Here is a 17,118-nt window from a genome sequence, read left to right as displayed (position 1 = left end):
GAAGATGGCTGCCATTACACCCTGCACTTGCTCGCCGCTTTGTGTACAGACAACAGGCATTTTCGCGTCTGCCAATGCACGACCGACCGACTGTATGCAGAGAGTTGCACCAAGCAGAACACACAAGAATACATGAACTAAAGAAATCCTGAGGCTCACAGCATTTCCTTTCTCATTTCACTAATCCTGCCGCCAATAGTCTAATACTGTATCAATTGTGAAAAGAAGAAGGACAAAATGTTATCAGTTATGACTAACTGTCCACCAACGTAACCAGATCTTATACTGTATAAATTGATTTAGATCAACACAATTTTATCATGAATTTCACCGTACAGTGTTCTGTAGTGTGACTCTGGCCATTTTGGCGGTGCATTAATATGGTCCACTCCAAATTCTTGTGCAGGTACATGACCTGTAGTACATATACAGACTCCAATCTACAGCTACTTTCAAGTAGAGGTATGCTTCTTTCAGAAAGCAGTACACTGTACCATTGAGAACAAATCTGCACTCACCACACCATGCGGGTCACACGCATTCAGCAGGATTATCGATGGCGGCATGTCCGCAAGCAAACTGGCTGCTCGATCCGCGGCTGTCCCATCGTTCTACAGAATCACAGCAGATGGCCATTGAAAGCACAAGCAACGCACAGGCATGCACACACACACACACACATATATATATATATACACACACACGTAAATGTCTGCCTATCGTCTGCGTCACGCAACACGTAATCAATAGTTACTCGACCAGGGCTTGGTCAGGAATTTGACTGGACAAGGTACATGATTGCTCCAAGGAATATCTTGCACATCCACAACTCGGGAATGGTTGGGTTGTTGCGGTGTTGCGTAACACAGCATAAACACAAGGGGATATAAGAAGAAGTACACAAGCAGAGGCGGAACATGAGTAAAATCAACACTGCACTAAACACAGGTCAGTTACAAGGGCAACATACCAGTTGAGTGACAACGTCTGGATCGATGTCAGGTACAACATTGTGCCGGCACATGGAGGAGATCTCCGCAGCTGACATTCGCTGCGGCGTCCCGGTCAGTGTGCTTATGTTCGCGCGGCGTGTTTGAATGGCGGAAAAGCTACGCTGCCGCAGGACTGACTGCTTGGTTGGCGTTGTAGGTTCCTGGGGCGATGAATAGTCTTGCGGCACGGACAGTGGATAGCCAGGCGGAATCTGGTTATCACCCGACACACATATCTGAGTACCACTGGAGGACATGGCCACTCGTTCACCAAACGGTACCAGGCCCATCGTTACTGTCTCGCCAAAGCTGTTACTCTTTCGCGTCGGCTGTCGCTCGTCGTCCCTGCGCGAGATTCGATGGGCGTCCTCGCCGGAGTTTGAGCGTCGGGTCGGACGGTCCTCAGGTCGCCTGCCATGGTCTCTCTCTGAGCGGCCTTCGCGGGCCTGAGTGCGATCTCTCTCTTCCGAGCGAGTTTCCTTCGGCTCCTTCTTGAGCGTCTTCTCCGCTTTCTCCTTGACCTGCTCGACACGCTGCTTGAGTGTGCGCACTCCATGCGATGCCTGCCAAGAACACATCACACACAGTCCACAGTGTTCAATAGACTTCATTGTCCAATGTCCAGTGTACACCGCATTGTTCAATAGTCTTCATTGACCATTGTACACAGCGGTGAAAGCTCCACATTCAGAGCAGTCTACTCATGCCAACATGTTCAGATGCAACTTGATTTAAGTATCCATTCTGATCTGCCTTTGAAACACTGACACATAGCAATGTCTGTAAGCTCAGGCCAGTCGTAAATTGATTAGGTCGGCAAGCAGTGCGGACCCACTGTTACTGTCATGATGTACATAGTTGCAAAGCACGGACAACTAGCAAATCAAGACCTGCGCTGAAGTTAAAACTGACCAAGTTTGAAGTCGGTGCCACAGGAGGGTGTTGTGCTGAATGTCGCTGATTATCGCCAACCTGCACAGAAAGAGAGAGAGAGAGAGAGAGAGAGAGAGAGAGAGAGAGAGAGAGAGAGAGAGAGAGAGGAGAGAGAGAGAGGAGAGAGAGAGAGAGAGAGAGAGAGAGAGAGAGAGAGAGAGAGAGAGAGAGAGGCAAATGAAGCTCAAGTCGCAAGCATGTACTCTAAGAAAGCGTCCGATATCAGAGTATTTTTTATTCCATCTTCAGCAGCTAAGAAGCCAACAAGGTCGAAACAGCTAGCTGTCCGGAGACTGAGTAGCTTGCAACATGCACAGGGGCGTAGCTGGTCCCCCTTTTAGGGGGGGGGGGGGGTGCAAGACCGCACATGTGTAGGATGGCTGGTGCATGTCATCATGGTCAATATGGGCATTCTGAACCTAGGTCGACATTTCAAAGGGGGGGGGGGGGGTGCACGTGCCCCATGCGGGCTATGCGCCTGATGTATGTATATGTAAAGGGTATCTGACAGGGGCACACGCATAGATAGGGCAATGCATTGATGAACTTACATTCGCATGGCCGCGTATGCTGGCCGAACTGCTGCTGGTAGTTGACGGTGCGTAAAACGGCCTGCAGGAGAAAACGATGGCACACGACATGTTTAAAGTAGAGTAGAGCACGTTTCCTTGCTGTACATACTGTATACATACATGCTGTACATACTGTATACATACAAGCACGGTTACACAAGCAATGGAGACGAAAGGCTGTGTAGCCGTAACTTCAAGTTTGACGCGTCTCAGCGATCATTGGACAGCGGCATTCACTGCAGAAGTCTCTACGAGCAGGCCTAGATATTTGGTGATAGTGCGCATGTGTGAAGTGTAGAGGTGGCAATGGGACAGAGTACAAGTACACTTCTGGCTACTGGTACATGTAGTCAAACAAACAGCAACAGTTGCAACCAGTAGACATTTGCCACAAATCACTTTCAACCAACGAGAAGTGGGAGAGTGCATGCATTCATCCCGAAAGACGTTCGCCTCTTGGCCAGCATTGGCCAAGTAAGACATGCTCCCCATCCTGGACTGAGTTCCATTCCCCAAACCCGGTAGTAAAAGTGGACACTTATGCATGCATACTGAGCATAGCGGTGCTCCGGAAAAGCTTCATACACGCAGGTCCTTCCTTCATCTTACCTGAGAACCGGTTTCGGCGTGGAGCGCACACTCATTGTCTCCGGGTCAAGGTCAAAGTCGCTATCAGATAAATCCATGTCATTGTCATCAGAAGGCATGAAGTCACTACCGCCGAAGGCTTCTTCCAGCTCCATACCCTCCATGCCTTCATGTTCCTCCTCTGGATCAACCTCACCCTGTCCACCGCGCAAACAACAAGAGAATGAAGAGCAGGAATGAAGAGCAGTGGCGCTGGCAAGATACACAGAAAGTGGAACGAAGATAAATCTGCTACGCTGCCAAGGACGCTAGCAGGTAAAGTGCGATCCATATGACGGAAACCGTACTTACACGTACACCTACACATGCCCATCGCGGAAGCGATGACAGTGAACAGCTATGTTAGACATAGCAACTTGTGCTGGGATTACACCGTTCAACAGCTTGAAAGGCTGATGAATTGACCGCCACTAATTTTAGCCTGGTCTACGCCACGCAGCTTGAAGTGGCTTTTTCAGGCCAGTGAATTTCTATTTTCCATTTTCCATTTTTCACGTACACACACGTACAAGTACACATATACACACACACACACACGTAAACACACACGTACCCATACACATACACAGACACATACACAAAACACATACACAGACACTTACACACACGTACACACACACACATCCTTGGTGGCAGGTTAGAAGGGCTACAGGGGAATGCCTCTACACTGTTTACTACCACCCGGCGTTCCTTCCGCGTTCAACTAAATTTGTGTAGAATTTAGTGGAAACATACGTCAAAAACACAAACAAAACTCAAAACTAGGCGACTGCGTTATCCACAAATCAAGGGTGCGTACCCCTCGTCCTGGATCCATCACTGGTTTCCACAACCAGGCACGTCCAACTGGCACATGCTACCAACCAAATGTCCTACAAAGGATTATATCAACGAAAAGGCAGGATAATAGTAATCGAGCACTTGGTAAGCATTACCTCGACACCGCTGAGCTTGCCACGGCGAGGAAACTGGAAGAACTTGCCGCGGTTAAGCCGTTTCTGCACACAACACACAAATGAGAAAGAGAGCAGGGCGTCACCATCATCATCAGACCGGTACAAAATGGCCAACGTCTTCCTTATCGAAGTCAACCGGGCAACACAATGCGTGGCCACAGGTTTGGGGTCGTTTCACATGCTTGCCTGTGAAGACATTACTGTAGGCATTCGTCATGACCAGCCAAACAACAGCGACAATAGTACCAGTACAAGAAAAGAGGGAGAAGGAAATCATCAACATCATCTGCACACTTGGTCACAACTACTTCCTCCGGAAAAAACTTCGCGACGTTTCTATTCACATCCGTAAGAGTTACTGTGCTCACGAAATTTGATTCAGTGAAACAAAAACATTTCCAAGACAATGAGTGGATACACTTCCTTGCAGTATGCACACAATATGCTCATCACATCTACTATACACTGCCGTATCTCCTCTTTCTGTCTCAACAATACATACAAATTATTGATACTGAATTTCTTTATTTAGTGCTCTACTACGCGAAATGTGCTATTATTATTATTATTATTATTATTATTATTATTATTATTATTATTATTATTATTATTATTATTATTATTATTATTATTATTATTATTATTATTATTATTATTATTATTATTATTATTATTATTATTATTATTATTATTATACATTCGACAGGCCCAATATTGGCCCCGTACGACTACCATAGCATCCAAGTATTTGCTCGCATACCTGCACGTGTACTTCGTGTATTTGGTCTGGCCAGAACAAGTATAGGCACATGCAATGCAAGTGCCAGAGCAATATTAAATTATTGGTTATTACATGAACTGTGCTGGGCTAGTGCTGGGCTAGTAACCACTATATTAATTATATACTGGTATATACCGGAGGATGTACCCAGTGTGCTGACAGTGCTCAACACCGCTGAGGCAGAGCGTAATACAGTAGCAGCAAACAAGCCTTGATTGCCCTTGTTGTTCTATACACATAATACTTGTATTATATACCGGTGTATAAAAAAGTACCTTTGCCATGCCTTTCAGTAAGTGTAGGGCTTGCAAACGTTGAGTGTGGCGGTGCTGCTGTTGCGGTGCCAGACCTTCGTCATACAATCCCTACATGGCACACGGACACAGACACGCACACACACAAGCAGATGTTCAGAATAAGAACAACAACTTTGATGGTGGCCAGTGATCATTAATTGACCTTATAGGGAGTACAGATTCATAACAACTAGATCAACTCTTGCTGTTGATTGTGATAGGCATAGGCAGCTTATTATGTGTGTGTGTGTGTGTGTGTGTGTGTGTGTGTGTGTACTGTACTTCAAAAGTACAATGTACAGTCCGTATCACCTATAAGGTTGGCGGCTATAGTAATATACCGGATATAGTGATCAATTTCTCAAATTCATTTTCATTTGCCATAACTAAGTATACACAGTTATCGCGTATAGTAATAATCGTCTAGTAATATATCGCCTATAGTGATCAAATTCATATTTCAAAAGACCTTTATTACATTAGTTTTGCATCGGTTATAGTGATTAATGTAAAATCAAGCGATGTTAGAGGAGAACAGGGTGTTACTTCTTCGTGAAGAACTTGTCCAGTGAGTATTGTTTGGTGAGTTTTACTCGTACAAGTTGCCAAAATAGGCCTCCATCGTGAGGAAATGCTGATTTTGTGTGTCAGGAGCTACAGCCAGCTACATGACATTGTACATGTATGTAGTGCGTATGTGCACGGCGCGCTGAGTCGTTTGACACCCCACTCGCATACATTTCATGCAGTATCGGTCATAGTAATATATCGCTTATAGTGATAAAATGCTCAAAATCAAACACCAACGCTATAGGCGATACTGACTGTACAATGTACACAGTTTAGTCTCCCTCTCCCTCCCCCCCCCCCTCTCTCTCTCTCTCTCTTTCTCTCTCTCTCTCTCTCTCTCTCTCTCTCTCTCTCTCTCTCTCTCTCTCTCTCTCTCTCTCTCTCGTATATGCAACTCTGTTCTCCTTTCTATGCAGACGTGCGACGCGCTGCCTTCATTACACCATGCAGCTACATCTGCCCACTGCGGAAATCAAACACCATACTTTACCTGGGGTTTGAAATTAACTTTTCTACGGAACTGGAGTTTATGCACCCAAAACTTGGAGATTGGATAGGTACTCGAACAAATCAAGCACAAACGAATGTCCTGGCATCACAGACTGCGGATTTGAATGCATGAGCAGGGTGTGATACAGTCAGGTTACGCAATGAAGGCAGCGTACCGCGCACTGACCCATAAGCACAGTCGCATACTCTTGGATACGGACTCTTCAAAAATACATACCGGTACATACATACACCACTGCCACCCCCCCCCCCCCCCCCCCCCCCCACCAACAACAACAACAAAAACAAGGGAACACGCGTGGTGCATGTGCGCTATACCCGGTGATTACATTGTAGTGCACATAATGTCAACATACTAGTCAGTACCTGCATTGGTTGGGGATCGTCTTCATCAGATGCCTCAAAGAACTCTTGATCTTCCTCAGAGCTATCAACTTCATGATTCAACAAACCTGGAGAAGTAAGCACGGCGCAAACTAAAGTTATGAAAAACAACAAAACACACCTCACCACTACTCACACCGACCTGTGCTACGCCAGTCATGCAAAACAACAGGACGTTCGTCAATGATCAAGGCCATCAAGCTGTGAAAAATTGTAATAGCACGTCTACTCATATATGCAACTATAATCAGCTTCTACTTTGCAACACTAACGGATTAGTCCCCTTTGTCGATTGATGGATCAATCGGTAGATTCGGCTCTGTTTTTCTTTCCTTTCTTTCTTGTTTTGAATTGTACGTTGAACTCATTGGATTTCTTTGTATTCTGTATCTCGTTATCGTTATCGTTAGATTTCCCTCTAGCCCTCTCGCTTAGGATGAGCTTTCTTTTTTATGGCAGCTTAAGCGAAGGCTATATACCTGCTTTATGCAGGTTGATGCCAACGCGAACAAGCAAAATAATAATAATAATACTCATATCCCAGACCATACACAGACGAGCTGCCAAAGACATGCGCAAAGCACAATCATAAGCTTTTGTTTGGGGTTGGTATGCAACATCTTTCTCACCAAGCCAGATATTGATGCTCAAGTCTGTAATGTAGTATGCAGGCTCCTGCAACATGACTCTCCCCCCCCCCCCCCTCCCCCTCCCACACACACACAACAACAAAATTAATAAGAGTTGACATGGGTTGTGCGCATTTTTGGTAACCCATTTATATAGTAGAAATGTAGTGGCGGCGTGAAATATCATTGATTTCCAGTTAGTTGATGATGCTTGGCTATTCGTTGCCAACAAAACCTACTGAAATGCCAATGGTACACACAATGGTGTCAACTTACCGTGACTCTGACGAGTGGCATCAATAGCGTGGCTGTGTGCATACAGTATAGCAGGACAACACATGCACATACACAGCAGGCGAGTGCCAGTCACTATGAGATGATGATACACTGTACACACGCCACTCTATAGCACTAGTGCATTACGCATACATGTACACACCCACACTGTTATACAGTAGGCTACAATGTAGTAGTGGTGTACTCCACGACATGGAACTTACTACTTGTAGTACTTGTATGCACAATGCCATAATTCCACAGTAATCACACTCTGGAGAGGACATACATGGATCTAGCACATACGAGTAGCGAGTCATAGGACCTATTGGGTGTACATTTCGCCACTTGGTATGGTGGGTGCGCCTGTTGCGTGCATGCACCACTGTGGACCTGTAGTCAGAAGATTACAACTCTTCTCTATCTTGCACTGACGAGTGCGCACAGGAGGACGCAGTGCTATCCGCAGATTTGATTGTGCAAGCTACAAACAACAACATCTGCATGCAACACGCTGCCAGTGATATGATGGGCCAATGGACTCACCTGGTCAGCACACCCAGGGAGACAGTTGACACGTGTTCTGCCTCTCCATCCTTGTTCTTGGGTGCGTACAGAAAGAGCTCGCTGCCAAGATCGTGTTGTATCACCTGCATAGTGTCATACAGTGTGTAGCAATGCAAGACACACCAAGTCGTGATGGTCGCTGGCTAGGCATGATGAACTACAGTGCGACAAGCTTACTATTTTATTCTACCATCGGCTGAGGTGAAGTTGCGGATGGGAGACGTCATCCTCTACCATGGCACAAGTCACGCTCGGGAAATCATCAAATGCTTTTCGGATGATGCCCATGCTCTCTCATAAATTCATACATACTGCTATGTGTATCTTAACCCTTTATGGTTTGACCATACATCTATCGAACACAGGTGTTCGATTGCTTCAACATTTTCAAACTATCAAAACTTAGTCAATTCTCGATCTTCTGGAGAGAATGAAATATGTAGGTGGAAGAAAAACTCTCCGTTAGCTGTCGTCTCGAACAATCGCAGAAGGGATAGCGGACGTGTGAGTTACAGCGCTCTACTAGTGTGTGATTTTGGTCACAGTATATTTGCGTTCAGGGCGCAATGCGAGACTCAATGGTAGGGACTTCCTCTGACGTCAGGTGCTGGCAAGGATACACTCATTCAAACTCAAACTAAGAATCCCGCGAATGACTACAAATAAGTTAAGCTTCATACAAGGAAGGAGAGTGAAATGGCGGATGGAGATCGATCGAGAGCGCAAGTCATGCACTGAAACGCCTGCAGCCTTGTTTCAGTGCATCCTATGGGATTGGGTTTGAGTTCATAGTTCATAGTGTTCCTCTTGTCACGAGTTTTCCAGGGTGCCCAAAATGATGACAGTTGTCCAAGGGCAACCAAAAATTCAATGCAAGCATTTGGACGGTGCAATTCTCTGTATACATTGAGTTCGGACCGTAAGGCCACCCTTTCTTTTTTCGTTGTTTAACGTCCGCGCCCGCGTACCTTTTTGCCTCCGACCGGAAAAAAAACAAGAAAGTAGTAGTACCAATAATATGCGAAGTTGTAAATACATGATTGTGTAGTTTCACAGTGTGCCGATCATGACCTTAAACTTATAATCTTGCCTCCCGGGCATGCCTTTGTCTTGTGTTCTTTTTCTTTTTTTGTTGGCTTTTAAATATCGTACGGTGTGTGTCCTAGTAAAAATCCAGATGTAATGAATTCATGACATGCTAACTCCATGCTATGTACCTGTTTTGTTGGATTCATCAGGCATGTGCTCCAATGTACCATCAAAGAGTGTTGTTCTATGCCTGCAAGTGCCGTTAGACCCAGATATATTGTATATATCACATGCTTTACTGGTCAAAATGTTTGATTGGGGTTTCCAGTTTTTGGAATGGGATTTTGTTTTTTTTCCGCCCTCCCGCGTACCTTTTCGCGAAAAAAAGGACGTTAAACAATGAATTAACAAAGGGTGGCCTAAAGGGTAAAACTTAAAAAAGGCTTTTTTTGCCAAGCACATCGCACCATTCCAATTCAATTCCGAAACAAAAATGAATACTGCTAAGTTTGTGCTAACTAGTTTGATTTGCTTAAAATCCATGCTGTATTGCTGACCGGCACAATGCAACGCACCTCAGACAGGTTGACTTGACCAACTGCCAGAGTCCTGTATCCTGGAATAGGCTTAGTCTTGTACCGCTTGCGCCGTTGCAGCATTACCCTCAGCACGTTGACATCACGCTTGATAAAATGCGGATACTGATGAACAACAGAACATCAATCAAGAAGACAAAACTCAATGCAGCGGGGCACCTGTCCAGCCAAGACACGTGTATGCACAAATACACCACTATACATGTACACATACCCCCCCCCCCCCAACCAATAAAATTACTACAGGGGTACAAGCAGAGATTATAACACCTTGCACGTTTCAATGTGAACCTATAGGTTTCAAAAAGAAAATGGATGTTTTTATTTACGTAATGTCAAGAAAAGGGAGAGTCCGGTTACCAGAAGCGAAGACTTTTTTTCAGTTTTAGGGTTGGTTCATACAGCGCCGGCACACGCCGGGAGCCACTGGCGGTGGGCCTCTTGCAACCTCTCCTGGCGCATTGCGATGATGTGAACCACTGCAATCGTAAAAAAAATCATACAGTAAAAAATCACAAGGGATCGCCGGCAAAGTTGCCCAACTCTTGCAATCGGCCCTGGCACCGATCCCGTACAATTTTGACCAAAAATGGTTTGTGAACCGTTCGCGTCGGTAATTGCCGGTGCCTGGACCCAGACTTTGTCAAAATTTCAAACCACGACTCGTCCTAAATTTCCTAAATTGAAGCTAAAGATGAGGTCCGTACGTCATTCTTGTAAACAGTTCAAGGTGGCAAATTTAGTCCGCAGACCAACCCGTCCTTCTCGGATGATCTGCTTGACTGTTGTGAGACAAAATACAATTGAAACAAATGAAAAGTACGGAGGATGCATTCGTAAGTTCTTGTGACTTCATCAACGTTTGCATGCATAATTTCGACACTATCGGCTACTAGACTGCAATAAAAGGTGTAGAAGTAATGTCATGATCTCGGATTCTCCAGTAAAAGGTAGCACCGAGTGGCCATCACCGAAAGACCTTGAACTACTGAAGAAACAAAGAATACAAGCTCCAATTGGCAATCCTGTCGTAGCATTTGGGCACATTCTGTACTATTTTGTAGTAGATGTGGTACTACAGCAGTACAGCAGTACTCGAACCGTATGCGGGATGGACCGGGAGCTGGCTCACCACCGGTTCACCGGTGCTCCCGGCGCCGATTTGGCGTACTGTAAAGTCGCGGATAAAAGCCGGGCTTACAATATTCTGCATCAGGCTTGCATGCGCATACTAGTAGCTATAGAAGCCAGGCTTCTACGTGCGACACGCGTAGATCTACCACTGACTACCGGTATGGCGGCAGTTTTACTATGCACCGTACATAGCGCATGCACTCTTGACCTACCCGATCCGCGCTTGCATAGAAGCCAGGCTTCTACGCGCGACAGGCTTATATGCATTTGACCCGTTTGATTTTCAGGCTTCGATCCGCGATGTTCTTGTATGCAAACCCGGCTTTTATCCGCGACTTTACGGTATGTGAACCAACCTTCATACATGTCAAGTGCCTGTTGTCAGGTCGTTGCTAGCATTTGGCCAATCAGAGCAGCACCGTACCAGGGCATTATCAGACGAGAATGCCCGGGTACGGCGTACCCATGCCCGTTAGGAATGACCCCAGGCGTACACACGTACCATGGAGCATGCACACTGCCTAAAATTTCCTTGCTTTCCATTCCGCATACGGATCGTATAATCCGTATACGGGATACGGATCGTACAATCCATAAAGTGATTTGCAAGCAAAGAAATGTTAGGCACTACGCATGCTGCACAGCATGAACAAGGAAAGGAAACATGGGAAAAGACTCAACTTGCCTTATTTGCCGAGGTCTATCTGTGTAGTGCAGTCTTCAAGTTATGATGTCGAGTCCAAAAGTTGAAAACGTCGTTTTAATCCGGTAATGGATGAAGACGTCGAAGAGATATTGAATGAGCGAGTGCCATAAAGCACAAAAGAGTGTACAAGCGTGTGGGTCCGAGTGTTTGAGGCTTTTGTTGAAGAAAACGACGATATCGAATGTGACCTGAAAGTTTGCTCGGGGGAGCAGCTGGCGGAAGTGCTCTGCAAGTGCTATGTTGCCATGAAGGCACTGCCTATCAAAGAAGCAGCTATAACGGTTTCTGTGCTGCCCTCAATAGGCATCTGGAGGATCGCGGATTCGACCTCCTTAGTGATTCCGCGTTTGCTAGATGTAACAATGTATTTGATGGGGTCTTGAAGAGACTGAAGCGTGAAGGAAAACTGAGACCCGTTAAACACAAGGACCCAATCAGCGATCTGAATCTTTATAAGATCAACTATATGTTTGGAACTAAGAAGGATCCGGTGACTTTGCTCCAGCAAGTTTGGTTCTTTGTTACCCTACATGTTGGACTTCGAGCCCGTGAAGTTCAAGCCAGTATGAGAAAGGGTGACCTTGTCCTCTGCCGTGATGCCAACGGCAAGGAATACTTTACCCTCTTTACGGACTTCATAACAAAGAACCATCAGGAACGATTCGAGTGCTCAAACAGCCGGTCGCATGCTGGACAGCCGTCAAGTGTTCAGCATCAAGATGTATCTCGGCAAGCTGAATCCGTCACGCGGCCGGCTGTTTCAACGCCCCAACCTTGATCAGTGTGGCAAACAACCATGGTACTTTAACTCGCCGATTGGTAAGAACAAGATGGACATGATGCTTCGAGACATATGCGACAAGGCAGAGACAGATTTCACGTATACCAATCACTGTCTAAGAGCTACCGTTATCACAACACTGATTCACCAGGGTGTCTCCGATCAAGAGGTTATGGCAATAACGGGACACCACAATGTCCAAAGCTTGACAAGCTACAGCCGCCCATCAGCCGACCAGCAAAGCACAATGGCCCCGGTGCTAGACGCAAAGTTAGTCAGCCCACCTAGCACGACACCACGCCCGGCCAACCCAGCACTGGAGCAGCAGCAGCAAGTCCTGCCATCTGCCACAGCAGCAGCAAGTCCTGGCACCTTCAAGCGACTTGTCCATTCCTGGCTTACCAGAACTATCACCAGCTGAAGTGGAGGAGGTGTTGGCATCCTTAGACCACGAAATGCCACCGGTCCAGACTGCACAAACTGCCAGCTCAAGTCTGCTGTGGCCGTACCATGTCGTTGTCTTGCACTTTGTTGGTGTTATCGCGCAAAAGGGTCTTTGAAGAGTACCATTTTCGGATTGTAGCTGGGTACTCTTGGTACAAGAATGTTGGACTTTGAACTGATGTATAAATGCCCTATCGTGACAACTAGGTACATGGCATGTATGAACTATAATAAACAAATGGTGTGTCGTGCATTATGGCTGATTGTATGCCCTAGTGCGTAGCCCTAGGTCATGCACCGACGTCGGGCTACGCATTACAGTCCATTTCAAAACTATAGACGTGCAGTGTTTTTGAAATATTTCAAATTTGGCTAGAACTTTTCGAGAATAGTTTTCGGAATATTGTTCAGGTCCGCTCTACAATTACTTTCATATACTAGTTTCTAAACGATTGGATAACAGACGCCCAATTTGGAAAACTTTATGCACAAAGTGATCACAGATTTTATTTGGTATAGATGCTGGCATAACGGTTTTTGCCTAGGTACGCGTCTATAGTTTTGAAATGGACTGTAGGGCATAAATCAGCCATAATGCCCTGCGTACTTTTTTCACCAAACGAATTATTTTAGTTTGGACCCAACCCCTCCCTCCCCTTCAGAACATAAAAAAATGTTGACATAATACATGCAAAAAGTCGTAAGTGTGTCACTGCTCCTATGGCCGTGTACACTTATCAATGTTTTCTGAAACAAAATTGGTCAACCCCCTCCCACCCCATAACGAAATTATTTCGTTTTGTGAAAAGCTTCGATATATGTGGACGACCCCTTATAGGCTTATTTTAGTTATAGCCTAACACAAATTTGTACTCCTGCAGTATGTCCAATGTGTATTGTTGAGCTGGACCTGAATATGGGTCGGGCCCAGGGCTGATTAGGAGTTCTGTAACCTTGCATGCTACTATGCACAGGTGAACAGGGCACGTACCTGCAGGGCAAAGGTGATCTGGAGGTTCATGGAAAACGTTTCATTGCTGGGTACTTCAATATCATTGGAGCGGAGCGTGTGACGAGAACCCTGAGTACATGGTAAAACAGAGTTTATATCGACAGAGCGATTCCATTAAATTCAGTACGAGCAGAAAGTTTAGTCAGTGAATACTTTGTCCAACTCTAAAGGAGGGCGGTTCGTCCCATCAAAAATTCTGCAGATGAATGCAAGAGGGAAATGGAGCGGACCCAGCACAGCTTCATGCTGATATCAACATAACCAATGTGGAAAGCACTACATTATGCCACCATAAATAAAGGAGGCTTTCGCCTAAAGGAGAAAAAAATAACTGTGCATGGGCACCCTACTTTTATGCATGGAGTCATGGAGTGATGTCGCCTGTGCAGAGGGATCACCATGCACACAGGAGGTATGCCTAGATGTATATGCGTGCAGGGATGAATTTATCCGGTATCGCATCGCAGTTTGCTACGCAAAATCGATCTACTGCTACTCAAAAATGACAGTGACACGCAGAAAACTGCGATATATACATTGTACATTATACAAGCTATCCATGCTTTTTGTAGCTTACGCCACAATTGAGATTTTGCACAGCAAAAACTGCTGTGCAAACACACGACAGTAAATTCATCCCTGGTGTGTGTGTGTGTGTGTGTGTGTGTGTGTGTGTGTGTGTGTGTGTGTGTGTGTGTGTGTGTGTGTGTGTGTGTGTGTCAGCTAGTTCGGTTGGTGGGTACACTTATGCCTGATTGTGTTGGGTCTGTTGCCAACAGGCTCGGCTACTTGAAGGTGTAATGTTGTATCTGCCACCTTTGTTGGTTTCAGGGTTCATATACTTTCTATTTGAAGTATACATACCTGTTAACCATGGACTGCTTCTGGCTAGATCAACTCTTGTGTAATCAATGGTGCTAGTGACGCTTATCAGATCTACTCTGATTTAGCCACCCGCACTAGTAGCAAGTATTACCTTCACTGGGGGGCAGGGGTAACTGCAGTTGGATCCCGGGACGGATACCCTGATGCCGTCAATCCTTTTTCTGCACCTTGTCTTCACCCACTTACTGAGGTGTGGTGAGCCCATTAGTGGGATCATTTTCAAGTCCACCCAGAGTTTTGGGGATTTCAGGGGGTGTCGGCCGTTGGGCGGTTCAATAGCCAATTGAGTCATCTTTCCAGGATTCCTTTCGAGTCTCTCTCCCTTCTCCCGGGGAGACCCACGTGACCAGTTTTGGCAGTGACCAACAAGTACAAGTACAAGTGTGTGTGTGTGTGTGTGTGTGTGTGTGTGTGTGTGTGTGTGTGTGTGTGTGTATGTGTGTGTGTGTGTGTGTGGTGTGGTGTGTGTGTGTGTGGTGTGTGTGTGCATGTGCATGTGTGTGTGTGTGTGTGTGTGTGTGTGTGTGTGTGTGTGTGTGTGTGTGTGTGTGTGTGTGCGCGTGTGGTTTCTTTCATTCTCCTGGGTGGTTACCAACAGCCAGTGCATGCCGGAGTATGTGGTGTGATGTGTGTGCGGGAAAAAAAAATTAAAAAGACCAAAAATAGATATTCACTGGCCAGAAAATGTCACTCCAAATAGCTGTATGGTGTAGACCAGGCTGAATAGTGACGGTCAATGCTTCAGCCTTGCAAGCTGTTGAATGGTGTAATCCCAGCACAAGTTGCTATGGCTTCTGCCGTAGCATTGCTATCATCGCCTCCGGCGATGGGCGTCAAAGGTGTGCGTGTGTGGTGTGCCAGCTAGTTCGGTTAGTGGGTACACTTATGCCAGATAATATTGGGCCTGTTGCCAACGGGCTCGGCTGCTTGAAGGTGTAATGTTGTACATGCCACCTTTGTTGGTTACAGGGTTCATATACTTTCCATTCGAAGTATACATACCTGTTAACCATGGACTACTTCTGCCTAGATTAACTCTTTTGTAATCAATGGAGCTAGTGAAGCTTATATCAGATCCACTCTGGTTTAGCCACCCGCACTAGTAGCAAGTATTACCTTCACTGGGGGCAGGGGTAAATGCAGTTGGATCCCGGGACGGATACCTTGATGCCGTCAATCCTTTTTCTGCACCTTGTTCCCACCCACTTACTGAGGTGTGGTGAGCCCATAAGTGGGATCATTTTCAAGTCCACCCAGAGTTTTGGGGATTTCAGGGGGTGTCAGCCGTTGGGCGGTTCAATACCCAATTGAGTCATCTTTCCAAGATTCCTTTTGAGTCTCTCTCTCCTCTCCCGGGGAGACCCCCATGACCAGGTTTGGCAGTGAGCAAGTACAAGTGTGTAGCGTGTGTGTGTGTGTGTGTGTGTGTATGTTTGTGCATGTGTGGTAATTCCGTCAGCATCATAGACCGTCACCAAATGACCACCACTGCATGGCCTAGTGATATAGAGGTTTTAGTAACCTAGTTCATATCTGCCGCAGCCTTGGGTCAAACCATGGTCGACCGGACACGACATGCACATGTACCGTATATTCTATTATAAGCGCCGTGCTTACATCTGGTTTGGCTGTGGTACCCCGCTTTTCGTTATTCTTTCTCATTGTGTATTTTTAGCCAGTCTCAGTAACAACAGTATGTCATATAACAGTGTTCAAATACTCAGAAACCAGGATTTTTGTAGCCAGCATAAGCTCTCCCAAATAGATAATTTCACTTCCCGACGCGGCTACAATTAATTTGTGATGACGTCTACAATACTTTTGAATAAACGGCAAGCATGCGTTCGGCTTTATCAATGAGTACTTCCAAGTATGATGGGAAATGACTGTGAACCACTTTTCAATAAGTCAGAGTAATAAACATGTCACTGTCAGTCAGTCCACATCAACCATACTCACCTTCAAAGCCACACCAATTGTGATGCGTTGCAAACCAGGCTCCAGGACTCGCAAAGCCTCCAAGTTGGTGAGTGTCAAGGTGCACAATCTGACAGACAATCAAATTTCAAACTAATTTTGTGAATAGGTCTTCTACGCTGGTATGAGTTTGTACAATATGTTTGAGGAATGTACCTTGGAACACAAGTTGCAGATGTTGTTCTCTCCAAGTCCCACGAAGCGATCAACTTCATGGGCATCACTGCCGGAGAAGCACCTTGCTGAGCCATCGTGGCTCACGCAAAATAGTTCCAAGTATACTTGACTGAACACTTTCAAGTCCCCCACGAGTCACTCTAACTATTCCATTCTGCTAACCTGGGCTATGACAGTCTAGTCTGAGAGAGCAGGATTTTCATATCTGCTCGCTTTGGACTGCATGATTGTGGTCCAGTGCAGTGCGATCTCGCGTGTGTGCA

At 45.9% G+C, this 17,118-nt stretch overlaps 1 protein-coding gene across 1 annotated transcript in view; it reads right to left on the bottom strand.

Annotated features, from left to right (window-relative positions):
- Positions 1 to 17,063, bottom strand: part of LOC135814242 (phosphofurin acidic cluster sorting protein 2-like) — a 26,238-nt gene extending 9,175 nt beyond the window's left edge. Inside the window, exons 1-15 of the mRNA XM_065327335.1 lie at positions 16,835 to 17,063; positions 16,661 to 16,748; positions 13,796 to 13,885; positions 9,719 to 9,844; positions 8,094 to 8,197; positions 7,548 to 7,579; positions 6,625 to 6,710; positions 5,158 to 5,247; positions 4,081 to 4,143; positions 3,107 to 3,282; positions 2,477 to 2,537; positions 1,905 to 1,964; positions 971 to 1,555; positions 519 to 611; positions 1 to 90 (exon numbers count right to left, since the gene is read on the bottom strand). The exon at positions 1 to 90 is cut by the window's left edge and continues 17 nt beyond it. Of these exons, the coding sequence (XP_065183407.1) occupies positions 1 to 90; positions 519 to 611; positions 971 to 1,555; positions 1,905 to 1,964; positions 2,477 to 2,537; positions 3,107 to 3,282; positions 4,081 to 4,143; positions 5,158 to 5,247; positions 6,625 to 6,710; positions 7,548 to 7,579; positions 8,094 to 8,197; positions 9,719 to 9,844; positions 13,796 to 13,885; positions 16,661 to 16,748; positions 16,835 to 16,929 (1,839 nt within the window). The 5' untranslated portion in view covers positions 16,930 to 17,063. The remainder of the gene's footprint in view (positions 91 to 518; positions 612 to 970; positions 1,556 to 1,904; positions 1,965 to 2,476; positions 2,538 to 3,106; positions 3,283 to 4,080; positions 4,144 to 5,157; positions 5,248 to 6,624; positions 6,711 to 7,547; positions 7,580 to 8,093; positions 8,198 to 9,718; positions 9,845 to 13,795; positions 13,886 to 16,660; positions 16,749 to 16,834) is intronic.
- Between the last annotated feature and the right edge of the window lie 55 nt (positions 17,064 to 17,118).

This window comes from Sycon ciliatum, chromosome 4, assembly GCF_964019385.1.
Source record: "Sycon ciliatum chromosome 4, ocSycCili1.1, whole genome shotgun sequence".
NCBI classification, from domain to species: Eukaryota; Metazoa; Porifera; class Calcarea; order Leucosolenida; family Sycettidae; genus Sycon; species Sycon ciliatum.
The sequence above is the reverse complement of the archived record's forward strand: the minus strand, read 5'-3'. Positions and strand labels throughout refer to the sequence as shown.